The following is a 19140-nucleotide window of genomic DNA, read 5'->3' as shown; positions in this document are numbered from 1 at the left end:
ACCTCAGTAGTCCCCAAATGATGGGCATTTAGGCTGTTCCCAATATCCTCATATCAAAACAAAGTTGAGAGAATACCCTTTACATCTTTGTCTACCTACAGGCGTATCTATGGTTAAATTCCTGGACGTGGAATTGCTAGGACTTTGTGCACTTTGACTTCTGACAGGTGCTCTTTATTTGGCCCAGGAGGGGCTTTGAATGATACAACAAGGACGGTTTCTGTTTTCCAGGCTTGTGACATTTTGGAATCCTCTCTGTCATTCTCCATTTAATCAGCCATGTCCTACGAACTCAACTCCTCCCAGTCTGTCCACCTTCCTCCCCACTGCTGTGGTCCTGGCTCAGGCCTGATTCCTTTCTCACCAAGACAGTTGTTGCTACAAACTCAGAATGTAGTCTAATCATCTGCCAGGGCAACACATCCTAAAACGGGAACTACATCATTCTCTTGCTTAAAAGCCTCTATTGGTCTCTCCCCAAGTATTATATTAAAAAACAAAATCCAACTCCTTAGCTGCCTTTCTATGCTTTCCAGTTTGTTCCCACCTTCTCACTCTTTTCTCACACACCTTTAGGCTTCACGGAAACTGGGGACCCCAGCTCACCTTCTCCCTCCTGTCTCTGTTGTGGAAATCTTGCTCATCCTTTACGGTGAACTCAAACCCCACCTCTTCCATGAATCCACTCAGTGCAAGACCACTAGTTTTGAACCCAGGGTGACTTGGATTCTAATCGTGACTCTCTTGGGGAATGTCACTTAATCTTTCTGAGACTTGGATTTTTCATCTGTTAAATAAAGACAAAAGTACCAACCTTGCAAAATTGTTGTGAGAATTAAGGATAATGGGCACATAGTAGGCGTTCAATAAAAGGAAATTCTCCTTATTTCCGTGGTCGCTTTGACTATCCCACCGCACTGCATTGGCGCCTCTGGTTCTACGCGGGCTGCATTTGCTTTGTGTTACGCCTGGTGGTCGACAAGGCTGTCTTGACCACTAGAGTGCAAGCTCGCTGTGGGCAGGGCTGGTGATTCACCCCGGACCACCTAGCGCCTGGCAGAGAGCCTGCAAATAAGTGGAGAACGAGACCGAGATAAACGTAGGAAGATATACAGGCGGAAGGAGGGCAGACGCAAGCGCAGAGGGGCTGCAAGACAGCTTTCTGCCGGACTCTGGAGCCAACTGCAAGCGGAATCCGGGCCGGGGGTGGGGCCAGGATATGGGGGCGGGGCCTGGAGCGGACCCCCGCCCCTGTCCGTCCACTAACGCGCTCCGCTGTAGCAGTCCGATAGCAGCGAGGTTCCTGGCGCTGCTTCCAGGCTCCTCCGCGGCGGGGCGAGTCCGGGTGCTGGCGCCGAGATGCGCCCCCTGCTCGGCCTCCTCCTGGTCTTCGCCGGCTGCACCTTCGCCCTGTACTTGCTGTCGACGCGACTGCCCCGCGGGTCGACACTGGGCACAGCCAAGGAGGCTGGAGACAGGTGCGTGGCGGCGGTGACGGGGGCCGGGGTTCGGGTCAGAGGAAGGGAGCCAGGTCCGAGGATGGGGTCTGGGAATCGGATTTTCGGGTTCCTGGATCGGAGGCGTCGGGGGCTGGGATTTGGGGTTCAGTTCTGGGACTGGAGATTGGGCCGCTTCTACACGGTCTTGGGCAGACCGGGTGGACGAGAGCGGGGCCTGGCCCTGTCTGGGACCTGCGTGCTGCCGGCTGCGCGGGAGTGCTGTCTGGTGCCTTTGGGGTGGTGATTTGCGGAGGGAAACGCGGCGCCTTACCTTGGGCGGATCCTGCCGGAGCACCTCTGTTCCCGCCATTGGATCGCCTCTTGAGCAGTGTTCCCGTCGCCTTCCCAGACCCAGCCCTGATCCCCGTTTGCATCCGACCTTCGCCTCTATGTGGACCCGCAGCCCCTTCTTAACGACTGCTCTCAGCCTCACTCCATAGTCCTCCCCACTTCACTTCACTACACTTCTGTCAGGTCTGCCCTTGGGGCTTTAAGGCATCCGGTCTTCAGGAGAAACGTTGATGGACAACTTTAAATTATTCACTAATTAATTATCTGCTGTCTTTTCTTGGCTGTCTCTGCTCTTTTCCTTTTACTCCCTGACAGGTTGAGGCAGGAGGCAGTACAAATACCTACCGGGCTGATTTGTCGTGATAAACCAGCATACTGTTTATAAAGTTAATGGAAGTGTGTCAAGGATGTTACTGATGTTTGAATATTAGGACAGCTGTTTTCAGTGACTGTATTCTTTTACTCTAGCTGGGAAGGCTCTGCTGTGGGTGTCAGACATACTAAGAGAAATATTCTGATGAGAACCAGGAGGGTTTGCTTATAATTGATCACTGATGGATTCAAGAGTTGTTCAGCTGGCAGAGGCAAGGTAGCCTTTACACTGTAACCCTTGTACAGGGTTCAGAGTGCACTGAGGATCATATAGAGAGCAGGGTGAAAAGCAGGCTCTTTGAAAGGGTTGGTTCCAAGCCTGATATATTATCAAGAAGATTATGTTTATGGTATGGACAAATATACTTTCCCAGGGAATCTTTAATTGGCTCTTTTGTGACTGATAAAGCAGTCGTTTTACCTAGTAACTTTGGAGCAGTGTGAAGTTTGAATTGTCCTTGGCCTGAAGCTTAGGGGGAGGGGGTACTCCTAGAAAGGAAGGCAGTTTAGGATGTTTAGTACTTGCCTAGAAATTAATCCATTTGCCTTTTAAGAATAGTTCATAAAACCTGAGAGCTAAGAGGGAACTTAGTGATTATCCACCTTCAACCCCTCATTTTTCCGATAAGGAAACTGAGGCTCAGGGACTAGCCTGAGATCACACAACTGGACAGTAGCAGAGTTGAGATGCTATGCCAGGTCCCTTGCGTCCAAACCAAGGCTCTTCTCCTTGCCTCTGCTGTGTTATATCAGGTCATCCATTATTCTGGCCTCCCATTAAGTGTGTGTTCCCAGCAGACCAGATGATGGGCACATTTATAAACCTACTTTGGAAAGAAGACACAACAAGTGACTTTATTAGGTATTAGGCTGATCTGGACTCTTGTTTCCATCTGCTTTTCCAAATCTCAGGTCACTGTGGTTCCCCTCGGACCTGGCTGAGCTGCGGGAACTCTCCGAGGTCCTTCGAGAGTACCGGAAGGAGCATCAGGCCTACGTGTTCCTGCTTTTCTGCAGTGCCTACCTCTACAAACAGGGCTTTGCCATCCCTGGCTCCAGCTTCTTGGTCAGTATCGCCCTCCTCCTGTGCCTGCCTCCCGGGAAGCCACCTTCTGTCTTTGTAGAGGGGCCCTTAGGCTGCAGATCCTACAGTCCAGAGGACAGACTACTGTGGCTACCATTTGTTGACAGCTTTCCCTGTGTCAGGCACTGTCCTAGTTGCTTTACCTGCACGACCTTATTTAATTCTCCTAAGAGCCAACAATGGGCACTTTTATCCACATTTTACAGATAAGGAAATGAATGGTGAGAAGTTAAGTAACTGTCCCAGGTGACAAGGCGAGGAGGGGGTTGGGCTGAGGTCTGAACCCACATCCGCCCAGCTCCAGAGCCTGCCTTTCCTCTCAGGTATGCTGCTTTTGTTTCTAAGGATTTGATAGGTGTGGAGCACTGTCCTTGAGACCTCTCCCCCTCCGCATGTTGGTTTTCCTTTTAAAATCTGTTTTCTCCACTAGTCTGTGAGTTCCTTGAGGTCAGGACCTGTTCCTTATTCTCAGCCTTTGTGTTTCTTTGCCTGGCACAGGGAAGTGCCTTCATAAATGTTTGACGAACAGATGCAGGTTGTTCATGGTGATGTTAGGCTGTAGAGGACTGGGGAGTCTCCCTGTGTGGAGAGGACGAGTCATTCTGGTTTTCCAGGCGGCCCCCTGGCTCTCGGGAGCCACAGTGTAAGACCTGGGCTTGTGCTTGGGCTCTTGGATGCTTCTCATCAGTTGCCATCTCAGGTGATACAGAAGAATCTGTGCTGTCCTCCCAGCAGCATTTTAAGCTGGTTGGTGTAAATGTGTATATCTGTTATGCCTTTGGGTAGGTTTGAATCCCAGCTGTGTAACCCTGAGCAAGTCATTTAACCTCTCTAACACTGTTTCATCCTGTAGAACCGGCATTCTCCTATGTAACCCCCTAGGATTGTTACATGGGAGGATTAAATGACACAGTGGGTGCATAGGGGCTGGCACGGTGATGGTGTGCCTGGCACACAGCAGCCCTCAGCACTTGTTGAATGATTGGGTGACTGAGCAGGAAGACCTGAAAGCTTCCTTCTGCCCTGCTTCTCCCTCCGGCCCCAACATTCAGCTCACGCTGGATCCACCTAAGCAGTTTGTTAGAAACTGGAAGAAAAGCAAACACATTCTGCCAAGAGAGATGGGGGTGTGTATGGTGCTTGAGGTCAGGGACTGACTCCTGGGGCTGCCCCTGTACCTCTTTCTCTCTTGAGCTGATCCCTCTTCAGGGCGAAGAGCCAGCTGCTACCTGGAGGTGAATCCTGTCTCTGCCTCGTGTGACTTTGGGCACGATACTTAATCTTGCACCTATAGAAGGGGTGAGGATGGTATACTAAACAGGGTCATAGTGGGGATTAAATCAGACCTGTAGTCAAGCACATAGTAGGTGCTGAGGAGATCCCTACCGTCTCACTTCCAGGTTCCCCTTTTACTTTCTCTTTTGGATCCCATGTTTGGCAGGATGATGTCAACCAGCCAAACTGCACTTAGGAAGTATTAGTTCACTTTTCCATTTTTGTCAATCTAAGGCTTTTTTTGAGTGTCAGCTGGAACTCTGGTCAACATGGAACCCCCAGTGTTAGCATTATAGAGAAGTAATTCCTGCAGGAAGGAAAGAAATGAGACATTTTCTAAAGCTTATGAGGTCTTACTGAGGGAAAATTCATGGTTTGTGTTCATTTAAAGTAGCAGAAATAACTTGTGAGCGTCATTGCTGCCTCTTCCCAGGGCACCAGGGCTGGCGGGGCCTTGCACAGCCCAAGTGGCAGGCTGGGGGCTGTATACACAGATTTCCCTGTTTAATTCTGTCTCGCCTGCTGAGGTTTTAATCTTCTTCCCAGTTTCAAAGGTGGGGAGACCGAGGCCGGGGTTGTAGTTCCCAGCTCTTTCATCACTTTTTTTCTTTTTTTAAAACAATTTATTTATTTATTTTTGGTTGTGTTGGGTCTTCATTGCTGCACGCGGGCTTTCTCTAGTTGCAGTGAGCAGGGGCTACTCTTCGTTGCGATGTGCAGGCTTCTCACTGCGGTAGCTTCTCTTGTTGCGGAGCATGGGCTCTAGGCGTGCGGGCTTCAGTAGCTGTGGCTCGCGGGCTCTAGAGCGCAGGGTCACTAGTTGTGGCACACGGGCTTAGCTGCTCTGCGGCATATGGGATCTTCTGGACCAGGGCTTGAACCTGTGTCCCCTGCATTGGCAGGAGGGTTCTGAACCACTGTGCCACCAGGGAAGCCCCTTCATCACTTTTCGTTCATCTCTTTAGAGTGGGAGTTAGGTTTTCTCCAGGAAAATCACTGAAGGAGGAGGGAACCTAGGACTCTTGGGCTCCAGGACGAGATGGCTGGTAGCTGCCAGATGTTCTCATGGCAGAGGATTTGTTTTCTTTGCAGAATGTTTTAGCCGGTGCTTTGTTTGGGCCATGGCTGGGGCTTCTGCTGTGCTGTGTGCTGACCTCGGTGGGTGCCACATGCTGCTACCTGCTCTCCAGTGTTTTTGGCAAACAGCTGGTGGTCTCCTATTTTCCTGACAGAGTGGCCCTGCTGCAGAGGAAGGTAAGGTGAGGGGGTACATCTAAGTGCCGGGCCCCCAGAAAGTTACCACGTGGCCCTGAGGGGAGTAGGGGCAGAGATCTCCCACAGTGGTCCTCTGTCCTGCCTCAGGAGGTCCCAGGGGTCCTGTTGATGTCTCCAGGAGATGCAGATCTGAGCTCAAATCCCAGCTCCTCCACTACCAGCTCTGTGTCTTTGGGCAGGTTCCTGACTTTTCTGAGCCTCAGGTACCTCCATTTTAAAAATGAGGAAAAGAATCTCTGCCCTGGAATTTATAGAATATGTAAAGTATGTAGAACAGTGCCTGGCACCAACAGATGTTCAATACCTGGAGATTCTTTCTGCTTCTTAATGGCCTTGTCTTCTTTGGCTACAGGTGGAGGAGAACAGAAACAGCTTGTTTTTTTTCTTACTGTTTTTGAGACTTTTCCCCATGACGCCAAACTGGTTCTTGAACCTCTCGGCCCCAATTCTGAACATCCCCATCGTGCAGTTTTTCTTCTCTGTTCTTATCGGTAAGACATGGTGTGTAAGTTTGAGTCTCACAGTTGTCCTGGGCATGTGCCTGCCTCTGCGAGCACAGACTCATGAAGAGCATCGACAGGCCTTATCTAAAGTAATTGTTCCTGATTGCAGATCTACTCGGGCTTGAACATGAAAACCCATAAAAATACTTCTGGAAAAAATAGGGATTGTTCATTTTGTAACTGTATTTAATGCCTATCGTGTGCCAAGCACTGTGCCAGGCCCTGGGATTAGAAGAGTAATCTGTGTAACACACACGACTTGGCCCATAGTAAGGGCTCAGTAAAAGCAGAGTTGGAGTGAGGGGACGTGGGCCGAAGGCAAGTGGAGGCAGGGGAAGGGTCAGAGCAAGGGGCTTCCTGTTTGGCTTTGGCCCCTATTTTGATTAAGATCTGCCTTAGGAAGAGCTGGTACTAGTGCGGTTCCTTCTTGCCTTTTGACAATTGTATGACCTTCAAGAAGCTCCTTACCCTCATGGGCCACTTGGCCAAATGAGGGGCTAGGACTAGAGCAGTGTTTCTCTAAGTATGAGCTTTGAACCACTTTCATATGAATGGTAAAATTGCTAACAGCCTGTAAAATCACTGGCTATTATTTTCTCCACACTGGAAGCAAACCACCCTCTCTAAGCCTAAAGCAAGGATCGCCTCTCTTAACCCTTCTTTACAACATGGAAGGGAAGGCTACTCAGGGCTCTGGGTCAAACATGACAAATCTGTGGTTGAGCAGCTGCTATTAATAGGGAATTCCTGAGAGAAGCTGAGATCTTAAATTGAAGCAGAATCTACCACAGCTAATTCTGTCAGACAGGCTTTTAGACAGCATGCCTCAGCACCTCTGTTAGCAGCCTGTAATCACCCAGGTGGCACGAGGCTTGGAAAGACTCCGGAGACCGAGATTCTAGTTACCCTTCTGACAAGCTATGTGACCTTCATGAGTCTATGATCTTGAGGCATCATCTACTAGAGGAGTGGATCATCAGGGGGTCCCAAACCAATCAGAATCTTGGGAGCGGGGTTCAGGAGAGGCTGTTAGAATGCAGGTTCCTGGGTTCTACCCCAGACCCAGGTAACCAGAATCCCTGGGGTGGCACCTGAGGATGTGTTTTTAACAACTTCACCAGGGGTTTGTTATACAACCAGCCTCTCTAGCCACCGGTCAGACTTGTGGGATCCAGTGGATTTGATGACCTCTTACAGACAGTACAGAACATGAATAGTACTACTGCTTCTGAGAAACCTGTTTTTATCACAGGCATGCTGTAAATCTCATAATGCTGGTGCTTCTCTTTACTTTGGCTGTTGGGCACTCAGAACCAAATTTGGGGACACCTCTAGCAAATGAGTGAACTTTATGCATTTTTGCTTAAGTACTAACTGTACTTTGTTTATTCTTCTCTCATTTTGTTTTATTCTTCATTCATTTGGTTTTTTCCTATTTAAAAAAATTTCTAATCTTACTGTAGTATATATATTTTGTAAACCATCTCAAGTCCTTTTGCTGAATGAGACAAATGTATGTGGGAAGTGAGGAAAGGAGGGGAAAGAGTGGAAAAGAAGGGAAAGAGGTAATATGTTTAGAGGTCAGGAATTGGGCAAAAACAGTACAAAACTGGAGTCACTGTTGTGAATTCCTGGTGACATTTCTGAAGGACTACTGTTCTTCATTTTCCTGCTCCCCAGTAACAGGCTCTTTCCCTTTTCTTCTTCAAGGTTTGATCCCATATAATTTCATCTGTGTGCAGACGGGCTCCATCCTGTCAACCCTGACTTCTCTGGATGCTCTTTTCTCCGGGGAAACTGCCTTTAAGCTGTTGGCCATTGCCCTGGTGGCCTTAGTTCCTGGAACCCTCATTAAAAATTTTAGTCAGAAGGACCTACATTTGAATGAAACAAGCAATGCTCATCATCTAAATAGTAGAAAGGACACGTGATCTGGATCCTTTGGTTGCTGCGTCCCTGGACTCTACTGTTTATTTGTGTAATGGGCGTGGTCCTCTGAAGCCCCTCATTGTGTTTTTTTTTTTTTTAAAGTATTTGTTTATTTATTTATTTATGGCTGTGTTGGGTCTTCGTTTCTGTGCGAGGGCTTTCTCTAGTTGTGGCAAGCGGGGGTCACTCTTCATCGCGGTGCGCGGGCCTCTCACTATCGCGGCCTTTCTTGTTGCGGAGCACAGGCTCCAGACGCGCAGGCTCAGTAATTGTGGCTCACGGGCCCAGCTGCTCCGCGGCACATGGGATCTTCCCAGACCAGGGCTCAAACCCGTGTCCCCTGCATCGGCAGGCAGATTCTCAACCACTGCGCCACCAGGGAAGCCCCCCTCATCGTTTTTAAATTATTCTCAACAGGTGATTTGGACACTATTCGTCTGTGTGCACTGTCTTGTCATGAAGGACACTCTGTGCTCTAGAAGGTGAATTATATCAGGTTCTCAAACGAGCCCTGATTTAGCAGGACACTGTGCAAAACGGATGGCCTCCTAGCAAATCCTGTTTGTATTTTACTGAATAACGAGGAACTCAGGCCAAGCCCTGAGCTGGTTCGGGAGAGGATGCTGATTGCCCTCGTCCAGGGTGCCTCTTCTGCACAGTGATCAGCTGTTGTGACAGGTGTTATCCTTTTATGTCCCTCGTGGACATGATTAGTGTAGATAATGATGTGTGAACCCACGTCACTGACACCACTCTTCATCTTGTTAGTCTCCTGAAGAGAGATCCTTCTGCACTGTTTTGCTGATGACCTACCTCTTCCATAAATCAGAGGAAACAAGCTGACAAACTGCATAGGATTTCCACGTACAGCTCAAAAGCACAGTGATTGCTGTGATGCTCTTTGTGTTCAGACACACTGTTACCACATATGTCACATCTCCTCTTGGTTGCATGTCCTGACAATTCAGCTGATTGCAAACAGACTATTAAATATCAATGGAGCAAACTCTGTATGTTATGAATATATTCTGGAGAAGTTCTTACCCATCTGGATGGGCAGAACCCTTGACTCACTTGAATCAAATGACTGTCAGTACATTTTCTAGTCTGTCCTTTCTGTGTGGGAATCCCTCCTCTGTCTTGCTGGGACAATGGATTCAATACACTCCAATATCACCCAGTATACCCTCTGAATGCTTTTTTTCATTTTGTCATTTCCTGAGAATAACTGAGGGATAACTCTATTTTATCTTTTAATTCAAGGGAATTAAGGGGAAAATTTGGTTTTGGATTAATTTGTTGTGTTCTATTTTAATGATCTGTAGCTGTCATGGCTTCCTGTGGCTGCAGTATTGAATTGGCACAGACCTGGGTTCATGCTTCCAAGGACAGAAGGGCCTTGGCACCTAAAATGACCAGCTCTGGGATCGTGTACCCTACAGGAGTAACTCATCATTTCTTATCAGAACTGTTGTCCCTGGGCACCATCTGTTGGGTTTTTGATTTGGCTTGGCCAAGAATCTTGCCAAGGCTTTAATGTAGACCAGTTGTTCTACATGAATTCTTGGGAATACTTCTGTTTAGTACAAAGAATGAATTTCCAAGCAGTGTTTTTTGGACATGGTATAATCCAAAAAACACAACAAGGACTTCATTTTTAAGGATGTGTTGCTTTAAAAGAAGCTTGATAACAAGAGTGGGAGTAAGGAGGATGCCAACTGGACTTGGAAATCCGTGGCTCTTTGTGTTCTGAAGTAGGAGGAGGGAAGGGGAGACACAAGGAAGCTCTCTACACTATTGAAAGTATGGCCCATTGCCCTTTATCCAGATCCTTGGATTTGTCTCTCTCCCATCTCCCCCGTGATTTTGCAACAATGTGCCTTATCAGTTGTGAGTTTACAGGCAAAGCAATTTCCCAAATAAATGGATATAAATATTCTGTGTGGTGTGTGTTTATACATGTTGCTAACTTTCAATTCCCATTGCCAGTGGGAATCAGGATTGGCTGAAAATCAGACAATCCAAAGTGGTGTCTTAGCTTTCTGCTCTCAAGCTTCTTACCAGTTGTATATACTGGAAGCCAGATTTTCATTTTTGCCTTTTCCCTCTTATGCATACTTTATAGTAGGGTACTACTACCACAGAAGTAGCTGTAAGATGGGCAGCAGGAAAGTCATAGGGAAGAAGAAGAGTGCCTGTCTAGGATATGACAGAATAATCATGAAGAGATGATAACAAAAGAAAATCATGGTTATCTCTTTCTTCTGTGGATGTGTCTGACGGAAGAGCCCCAGAAACCAGCTTTTCCCATCACCTATTTTCCTGGCTGCGGGAAACCCAGTCATGTCTTTCCTGGCTGCGGGAAACCCAGTCTTCCTTTACCGTAAGTTCTGACAAATACTGAGACTTGTGAAGGCAGCTCTCAGGACACAAACAGTACCTATAAGGAAAAGACAGGACAGAAAACAGTGAAGTACACTTTTTGTTTAATTCCATGCATTTGTTTGCTTTGATAGTCGCTCTTGTTCCCATCGCTGTACAATTGTTCAATACAAAGAGGGCGCCGGCGTCAGAACCCACACAGGGAGCAGGGGAGCTAACAGTACCGGAGACCTCAGAGGACACAGATGAGGGAGATCATTCTGAGACTTGACTACAAAAAAAGTTAATTTGCTCCAAACTGAAAGGAACTCAAATTATTGCAATCAAGAATCAAAGTGGGTTGTCCCACTTCCGGACTCTGAGAAGTGGTCGCTCAAGGTAGTGAGCTACCTGGGCGATGCGGTCAAGAAGGGACATCTTCCTGTTAGCCTGCACCTTCTGGTGGGGTTCCCTCTGGCCTGCAACCACGGGAGGACCCTGTCTGCCTGGTCACTGGGCAGCAGCCTGGGGCCAGGAGCCAGTGTGCCCCTGAGTGCTGTGAAGTGGCTCTAGAGAGTAGGCCTGGGATTTGGCCGGAAGTTTTCTTACAGTGGCCTTACCATCTGCTTGGGGGCTTGGCTCTGTGTGAAATCCTGCCAGCATGCTCTGGTTACGTTGACAGTTAACAAAAGCCTTAACCCAACCCTTTTGGGGTTACCCTATTTCTCAGAACAGTGATTTCAGAGCTCCCCTCTTCTGCCACCTGTCCCTGAGAAGTGTTCCAGGTTCCACAGGGGTCCTCCACTTGGCAGTCTAGTTCATTCCAGTTTGAATAGGTGCTTGCAGTATTGGCTGTAACATGCAAACAAGCAGACTAATGTGATTCTTATGTGCTAGTCTGTGAGGCTGCTAACATTGGTGATGTGAGTATATTAGGTCATTTATTCTATGAAATCAGCAATGAAGAAAAATCTTGCTGCCTAGAAAGGCACTAAATTCATACTGACAGTACAAGTCAAAGTCTTGAAAAGAATGTCACGTTGATTTGGTACATCAGTCTCATAGAGTCTAAGGAAGAAGCAAGTAACTGGGACTTGTATTAACTTTCTGTTTATAGAAGGTGGTGGAGGAACATGCTCACTTAACAATGAAATGATGTAAATGAAGAGACATTTTGGAATTCAATATACAATTGGAATCGTACTCCAAAAGGGCAGTGGGTGGAGGCACGTGGCCTTTCTCCTGTCATTGGTGCTGCCCCCTGATAGCCGTAGGGTGGGATCTATAAGGAGTACACTGGTATATCCTGTCATTCTCCCATCAGGGCTAACTCAAGATCTCAAACCACCTTAGGAAATTAATTATGAGGTTAGAGCTGGGACAGCAAACAGATGTCCCCTTGCACACCAATTCCAATGAAGTGCTAATTATGGCTCCAAATGCTGTGTTGTGAGAGGTTCTGAGGCCATGTCCAGGCTCAGTAGGAAAGAATATGGTGATCAATAAATAACACGGTCTTGGGTATCGAGGGTGGAGATGGTAGATGGTGGTATGAGGTGGTATTTTGGTTTCTGGCTTGGTAGAAAAACAAAATACAACATAGCACATTATACTGCAGAGCAGGGCAGGAATTCCTTGGAATTTGTAGAATTCAGTCACAGGAAGTTCGAGTAGAAACATTTTAAGGAAGGGGGGCGGATTGAGACAAAAGGGCATGGAAAAAAAGGGCAAATCTTTTGATCGATAAGAATGCATTCACACTGGAAAAACGTCAATGCTCCACAGTGGGAGAGGGCATTTAAAATTGGGTTGGTACCAGGAAAACCCCAAACCATCAAATCTATTATTACTTAGGGTAAGAGGAAAATTTAGTACAATGAGGCCCTGAAGTGGAAGTCCAGTGTATTTATTAAATCCTACTAAAATATCCTTAATTCTAGAAGGATGGATTTGTTGATACTAAAGTTTTAAAATATGTGAACTTCAAGCTGATCATACCAAACCATCATACAACACAGTTAACACCTTCACCTCCCTGGGTAGGTGCTCCCCACAATCTCGCCAACAGGTCCAAACTTTAGTGGTGGTAAGGTCTATTATAACTTCAAAGGAGGATGCAGGCTTCTCAGTCCCTCAGCCAAGCAATTTTAAGAGGCATTGTTATTCAGAGGACATGATCTAGAAATAGATGGGAATCAGAACCAAATGCCCATCTGCAAAACAAATAAAAACTCATTATCTTGCAGTCAGTCAAAACCAGATGCTAAATGAATGTGGAATTTACTTCAAGGGGGTTAAACTTTTGATCAACAATGAAGCTTGAAATCATAGTCCTGTGAGTTTCCTTAAAGCACTGCGACCCAGTTGTCAGACTGAAGAATTAGCTCTTAAATTCCCCGAGCTCTTCATTCCACTCTTCAGATGACTGTGGAGTTGTTCTCAAAGAAACACACACTAATTCAAAATAGTGCTGGTTATTTCAAGGCAGGCAGTGAAGGGTAGCCTGGGATAGAGAAGGCATTTCTCTTTTAACCTAGACTAAAGACACTGTTCTCTGAAGCCTCTAGTCACTTCTACTAAAAAATAAGTAAAATGTTCAACGTGGAACTTTATTCAACTTTTTTTTTTAAAAATAAATAAATATATTTATTTATTTTTGGCTGCGTTGGGTCTTCGTTGCTGCGTGCAGGCTTTCTCTAGTTGCAGAGATTGGCGGCTACTCTTCATTGTGGTGCGTGGGCTTCTCATTGCGGTGTCTTCTCTTGTTGTGGAGCTCAGGCTCTAGGCGTGCGGGCTTCAGTAGTTGCGGCTCATGGGCTCAGTAGCTGTGGCTCGGGGGCTCTAGAGCGCAGGTTCAGTAGTTGTGGCGCACGGGCTTAGTTGCTCCACGACACGTGGGATCTTCCCAGACCAGGGCTCGAACCTGTGTCCCCTGCATTGGCAGGCGGACTGTCAACCACTGTGCCACCAGGCAAGCCCTATTCAACTCTTGACAATAGAGTGAATGACTTGAAGATTCAATACTGTCTGCTATGCTAACTTGCTCATAACAGTCAATCCAGACAGGTATATGGCATTACCATGACAGACAGTCAAGATGGGAATTCAAAAAAGTTATCAAAATTATGAGGTATTGGGGTGGGTTTTCCAGGAAGACCATCACTGAAAGGGGTAAGACACGTTAACCTTCATGTTCCTCTTTGGCCATGACAGGTGGGCAAGACCTGGACACACTGAAGGGTCAGTGTTTTATGTTGGACAGAAAGAGGACACAGAGGGACTTCCCTGGCGGTCCAGTGGTTAAGACTTCACCTTCCAATGCAGGGGATGCGGGTTTGATCCCTGGTTGGGGAGCTAAGATCCCACACGCCTCGCGGCCAAAAAACCAAAACATAGAACAGAAGCAATATTGTAACAAATTCAATACTTTAAAAATGGTCCACATCAAAAATAAATAAATAAATAAAGAGGACACAGAGTTGTAGCCTCTCTGTTCTCAGAAGTAATGAACCAGAGAGATTCACAGTATGGTGTGGTCTGAAGTCAGAGGATGAAAAATATGGGTTTTCAGGTACTTTTCCAGCTCTGTGACTAAGAGACTAAGCCTCATTCTAGAATTTCTCTTGTCTTGCTATTGGATGACATCACAGTTAGGCATTTTTTTTGTCATGCCATCTATTTATTTCCTTTTTATAGTCTCCCAACTAGGAGAAAAATGTTGGTTTTATGGGATTTAGTAGGAAGGAGATTACAAACTATGCTGCCAGTTCTTGAAACTATTTACCCCACAGGCCCCATGCAGATTCCCTGTAGGCCTGTTCCTCTCAGGGCATTAAATAATTCTCTTTGTGCTTCTAATGTAGTCCCATGATTTTATTTCTTAAGAAACTCGAGAAAATGTACAGCTTTTGAACTCTTTGTCCACCACTCAGTCATCTGATGCCCACCTAGGAGCTTTTGCGATCAAGTCAAAATCACAACGTATCCACTGGACCTCAGGGCGGTACACGCATCCTCAGATGATTGTTGTTGTACACAGAAAATGAGGGAATACAGCTAAGACAAATACCAGGGAGCTCCCAAATGGCAGTTCCATTTTCATTCCTTCATAAAAATCCATAATAATTCATGGTTAGCAATAAACACAATCATTGTGCTACACCATAAACCACACCTTCTGATCGACAGAAACTGAGAAAGATAATTATAAAATAAAATAACAATGATAATAATACCATAACTTAAGATCTTTCATGTAGTCCAGCTACAGAATTTATACAAAATGGAATAATTTAATGAAACAATACTGCTCTCTGTATAAGTTAAATATTTTCCTTCAGCCTACCTAAGAGCTATAAATTACAGACACTAAATTTTAAATCAATGTCTCAACATAAAGTGTAAACAAATGGAGGGATCAAACAAGCAAAAGGAACTGCTCTAAATTCCCTCCTGCTTTTCCTTTTTGGCCGATGCAATCAGTGACACCCAGAGGAGGGTGATGTTTTCATCTGCACTGGAAATGGTTTAATACCTGTGTATGTAAGTCTTTCCTGAAGTCCAGTCCGATGCAATATCAGAGCGTCTAGCCACCCTCTCCAGGTCTTGAGCTTCGAGGTTGTTTGGCAGTAACTGATTTTGGAGACAGAGACAGGAACTAGGCCAACATCTGTTTTTATATAAAATTCTAGATAAAAATTTCCTTAAAGCCAAGGCACCATGAGGTACCTTGGGATGTTTCTCAGAGCCCATGACCCTAGAGACAGGAAGGACCTCATGCCTTGGACAATATTTTTCCAATCTCTGCTTAGCATCAGTTGTTCAGTCTACGAATTTCCAAATCCAATTATTCAAAACTACATTGATCCAAATACATGTTACAAGTAGCATTTAACAAAAATGCTATCGTGATAGGGGAGGGGTTGCCCTTTGCAAGTTGCTTATTTTGCCTTTATTCTGTTAGTGGTAGCCAGTCACTACAGCTTCTGGGATAGAATGAGTTAACAAATAAAAACATGGGGGATGGTTTGGGATTGGACATCGGGCAGACTGACACACCGCCTAGCTGTCTTCAAGGACTGTTCGTTTACATCAATAAAACTCTAGTAGACAAGCAACCTGGTTCCAGGGAGGGGGATCCCATCTTCTGCACGTAGTTGAACTGAGACATTCTGAAAATGTCCTTTTACAAATTCCACATTTGCTTTTCCAACACTGTTGGACATTCTCTTTTTGTCTTCTCCTTCTCTCCTCCTCAGGCTCTCCCTCCCCTGCCCCCTTTTTCCCTAAAAGAAGCAGCCAACAGGTGGAAAGGAAATAGGCTACAGGAAACTGGCACTTGAGTCTGAAAAATCAACACATTGGTCAAGGTAATGCATTTGCCAAGGTAGTGACATTGACGCATAAAAAGCAGAAAATTTGTCAAGGACAAGGTTGGACACTGTCTGTAAGTCTCACTACCAACGCTGCTCAGCATTTTAAAAATGAGATCAGCTTTGACACGCGCAGTTTTCTTTTTCCTCCTAGAGGAAGCACATGCCCTCAAAGGCCTTGGGTGCAAGTCTCTGGTCTCCAAAATTGTCTAGGTCTTTCCATCACCCATCTGGACAGGCTGGGTGGATTTAATGTGGTCTGTTCACAGATTACCTGGAATTGCTTTTCTTTTGCTGTTTTTGTTTTCTAAAATGTTCAGTATGTCTTGCTCTGGCTCTTCTTCAGTCACTTATGGCCAGAGGAACTGGTCCCCTGTTCAAGCAGCAGTAATACCTCCTGGCTCCACAGATTCCCAAGGATGTTGCTCCTGAATTCCACTTCTGTTCTTTCCTCCTTTCTCTCTCTCTCTCTCTCTCTTTTTTTTGCAAGAAATTATTGTCTTTCTCTCTATCATATATAGTTCACTCTTTACAGTACAAAGTGTTAAAATGTCAAACAAAAATAAATATCAGTGTTACAGTAGCTAGAATATTCAATAAAATAGATCCCTGCCATTCTTGATTGAAATGTTCAGTGAGACTTAATTTCATTTGGATATTTTTTTCCAGAGATTTGTGAAGTCTCATGTTCCTGTTATTGCAGCTCATGTCTAGGGGTAAGAAAGATGGGGCAGCTCTCTTCCCAGATGAAAAAGCAGGGAGAGAGTGGGAAGAGTCTGGGGGTGGGATGGATGTGAAATGCCAGTATAGTCATGAGATCTTCAGGGTGGGTATTCTTTCTTTACCAAGTAGCAGAGCTGTAGTGTTTATTGGTCCTAACTGTGGCATCAGAACGCTCCCCATCTGAAGAGTCACAGTCCGATTCTTCAAACTGCATAGGATTCTGCAAAGTCAAGACAACATAAGACCTTAATTCCTTTCTGCAATCACTCAGTAAACATATTTTGAGCACCTCTCATGTGACAGGCGCTGTGCTGGGTTGCTGGCTAAGATACAGGAGACCAGGTCCTGTCCTTGTGGGGTTTATGGAGAAAGAAGACATATAAAGATGACGACGGCAATTATGACGAAGGTGATGACAGTGATAACAGTGCCCCCAAAGCCCTACATATATTGTTTACCACGTTCCAGGCACTGATGTAAGTGCTTTAACATCTATTAATCCACTCAATCCTCACAACAGCCCTATGAAATAGAGGCTGTTATCATACCCATTTTACAGATAAGGGAACTGACCTACATCGAGGTTAAGTGGCTTACCCAACGTCACACAGTGAGTTAGTGGAAAGGCTGAGATTTGCATCTAGGCAGTCAGATTTCAGGGTCTACACTTCCAACCACTATGCTATCGTGCCTCTCAGGAGGCAGTACCGTCTGTGAACGAAAGTGTTACATGTGCTCTGATAGCACGTAGGGGCTGGTGGGGACACAGAGGAGGGAGGCTCACACCCTTAACCAGGTTGGGAGATGGGGTCGGAAGTGATGCTTGAGTGAAATCTTGGAATGAAGGGTTCCTGAGCAGTTCCGTGTTTGTGCTTCCTTTGGGAGAACTGCCCCCATTTTGGGGGGCTCTGTTATCTCTGTACTTCTCCTTACTTCATGGAGGCAGTTGTTTTATCTTATATACTAGACGATGATTGTAAAGGCCCTAGAGACTTGAGCATGTTCTAACCCAAAGAGCTCCAGGAAGGGAAGAGTGATGAGAGGAGAAGGGAGGAGAAGCCCCCACCTCATAGCCACGGTCCTCCGTACACAGCTTGCCCAGAGACATCTGCGTCTTCACACGGCGCACAGCACACTCCTTGTCAGAGAGCCCGTCTGAATGCGAGGATATCTCAATGGGGATCTCTGGCGTCTGGGACAGCAGGTCATCTAGCTTCTCTGCCAGGCGGTCTTCGAGTTTATCCACTAACTCATCAGGGCTGTTTGAGTGGTCACTGGTATTTCCTTCCTCTCCGTCAGACACAGAGAAATTCTCAGAGCTAAAGGTTGAATACGACTGGCAGCTGCTGATACAGCGATGGGGCCTAGAACCACAAAGAACCAGAGGAACTTAGTCCCGGGAATGGCTACTTTCCTTTTTTTTTTTGGCATGCCCCGGGATCTTAGTTCCCTGACCAGGGATCGAACCCACACCCCCTGCAGTGGAAGCGTGGAATCTTAACCACTGGATCGCCAGAGAAGTCCTTACTTTCCTTTCCTTGTCTGTCAGTCGCAGCCTTGGTGGGAGGCGATCTAGTTTTTTTTCCTGCCCCTGAGGGAGAGTCAAATCCCAAAAGGTAGAAACTGTTTAAAGCAACAGAGAGAGAAATCTGAGCTTTGTTTTATATGTTTATGTGGCTCCACACAACGCTCCAAAACTGATGGCTACCGCTGGTCTTTGAGAAAATCAGCTGGTCTAATGACACTGTGTACACCTGTGTGGTATGGAAATGTTCACATTGAGAGTATGCTTCTTACACACAGAGAATCAACCACCTAGGTTCTCAAGGGTGAAAGAGACTTTGGAGAGTCTCTGGTCTGACTCCTCTCCCAGAGCAGAAAACTGGAGGCAGAGAAGGGAAGTGACTTGTTCAAGGCCACACAGCAGAGCTGGGCTCGGGCCAGGTCTACTCACGTGCCGCCATGTCCTTCTCTACCTGCCTGGGCATGGTGGGGCGTTTCTCATGGGGCAGAGCAGCCCGGAAGGCCGACCCCCAACAGAAATGTGCTTGGAAGGAACATTCATTCTGCAGCTGTGGGCACTGCCCAGCCAGTTGCTGGCTCATTCCAGGTAACGTCTGGGTTTAGCTCTGATGAGGCAAACCTTCCGGGGTGGGGGGAGGGGATTTACAAAAGTTCCTCATTTCTTTTCCATTGTTTGCAAGAAGCCTAGTAAATAAGAATACTGTTAACTTACGCTGACTTAACAAACAAAACAAATAAGAAAAAAGATTTCCTTTTCCCTCTGTCATTGTCTGATCTTTCTGTATTTCTTAGTACAAAGCGATTTTGATGGCATATGATCTGAGTTTGGTTGATGGGCAGGCCAGGTGATGGGCTGGGGGCGGGGGTGGCATCAAGGACACATGAAAAGAGGCCAGATGGAGGAAGCCCATGTGGGAAACGGAAGTTAAGGT

At 46.3% G+C, this 19140-nt stretch overlaps 2 protein-coding genes across 8 annotated transcripts in view; one reads left to right on the top strand and one right to left on the bottom strand.

Moving 5' to 3' along the window:
• The first annotated feature begins 1225 nt into the window (after positions 1-1225).
• TMEM41A (transmembrane protein 41A) overlaps positions 1226-19140 on the top strand; it is a 27830-nt gene continuing 9915 nt past the window's right edge. Inside the window, exons 1-5 of one of the 3 annotated variants that reach the window (XM_082461557.1) lie at positions 1246-1478; positions 3075-3228; positions 5614-5775; positions 6149-6287; positions 8010-10164. In XM_082461557.1, coding sequence (XP_082317683.1) covers positions 1360-1478; positions 3075-3228; positions 5614-5775; positions 6149-6287; positions 8010-8230 — 795 coding nt within the window. In that variant the 5' untranslated portion in view covers positions 1246-1359 and the 3' untranslated portion in view covers positions 8231-10164. Of the gene's footprint in view, positions 1479-3074; positions 3229-5613; positions 5776-6148; positions 6288-8009; positions 10165-19140 lie in introns of those variants that run through there. The other 2 variants (XM_082461556.1, XM_082461558.1) reach the window with 2 other exon arrangements.
• The window catches only part of MAP3K13 (mitogen-activated protein kinase kinase kinase 13), a 159790-nt gene continuing 155420 nt past the window's right edge, over positions 14771-19140 (bottom strand). For all 5 annotated transcript variants that reach the window (XM_082461447.1, XM_082461448.1, XM_082461449.1 and 2 more), the window contains 2 exons: positions 17751-18048; positions 14771-16904 (listed from right to left, as the gene is read on the bottom strand). In XM_082461447.1, coding sequence (XP_082317573.1) covers positions 16803-16904; positions 17751-18048 — 400 coding nt within the window. In that variant the 3' untranslated portion in view covers positions 14771-16802. The remainder of the gene's footprint in view (positions 16905-17750; positions 18049-19140) is intronic.

Source organism: Balaenoptera physalus (assembly GCF_965194825.1).
Source record: "Balaenoptera physalus genome assembly, chromosome: 4".
NCBI classification, from domain to species: domain Eukaryota; kingdom Metazoa; phylum Chordata; class Mammalia; order Artiodactyla; family Balaenopteridae; genus Balaenoptera; species Balaenoptera physalus.
The sequence above is the reverse complement of the archived record's forward strand: the minus strand, read 5'-3'. Positions and strand labels throughout refer to the sequence as shown.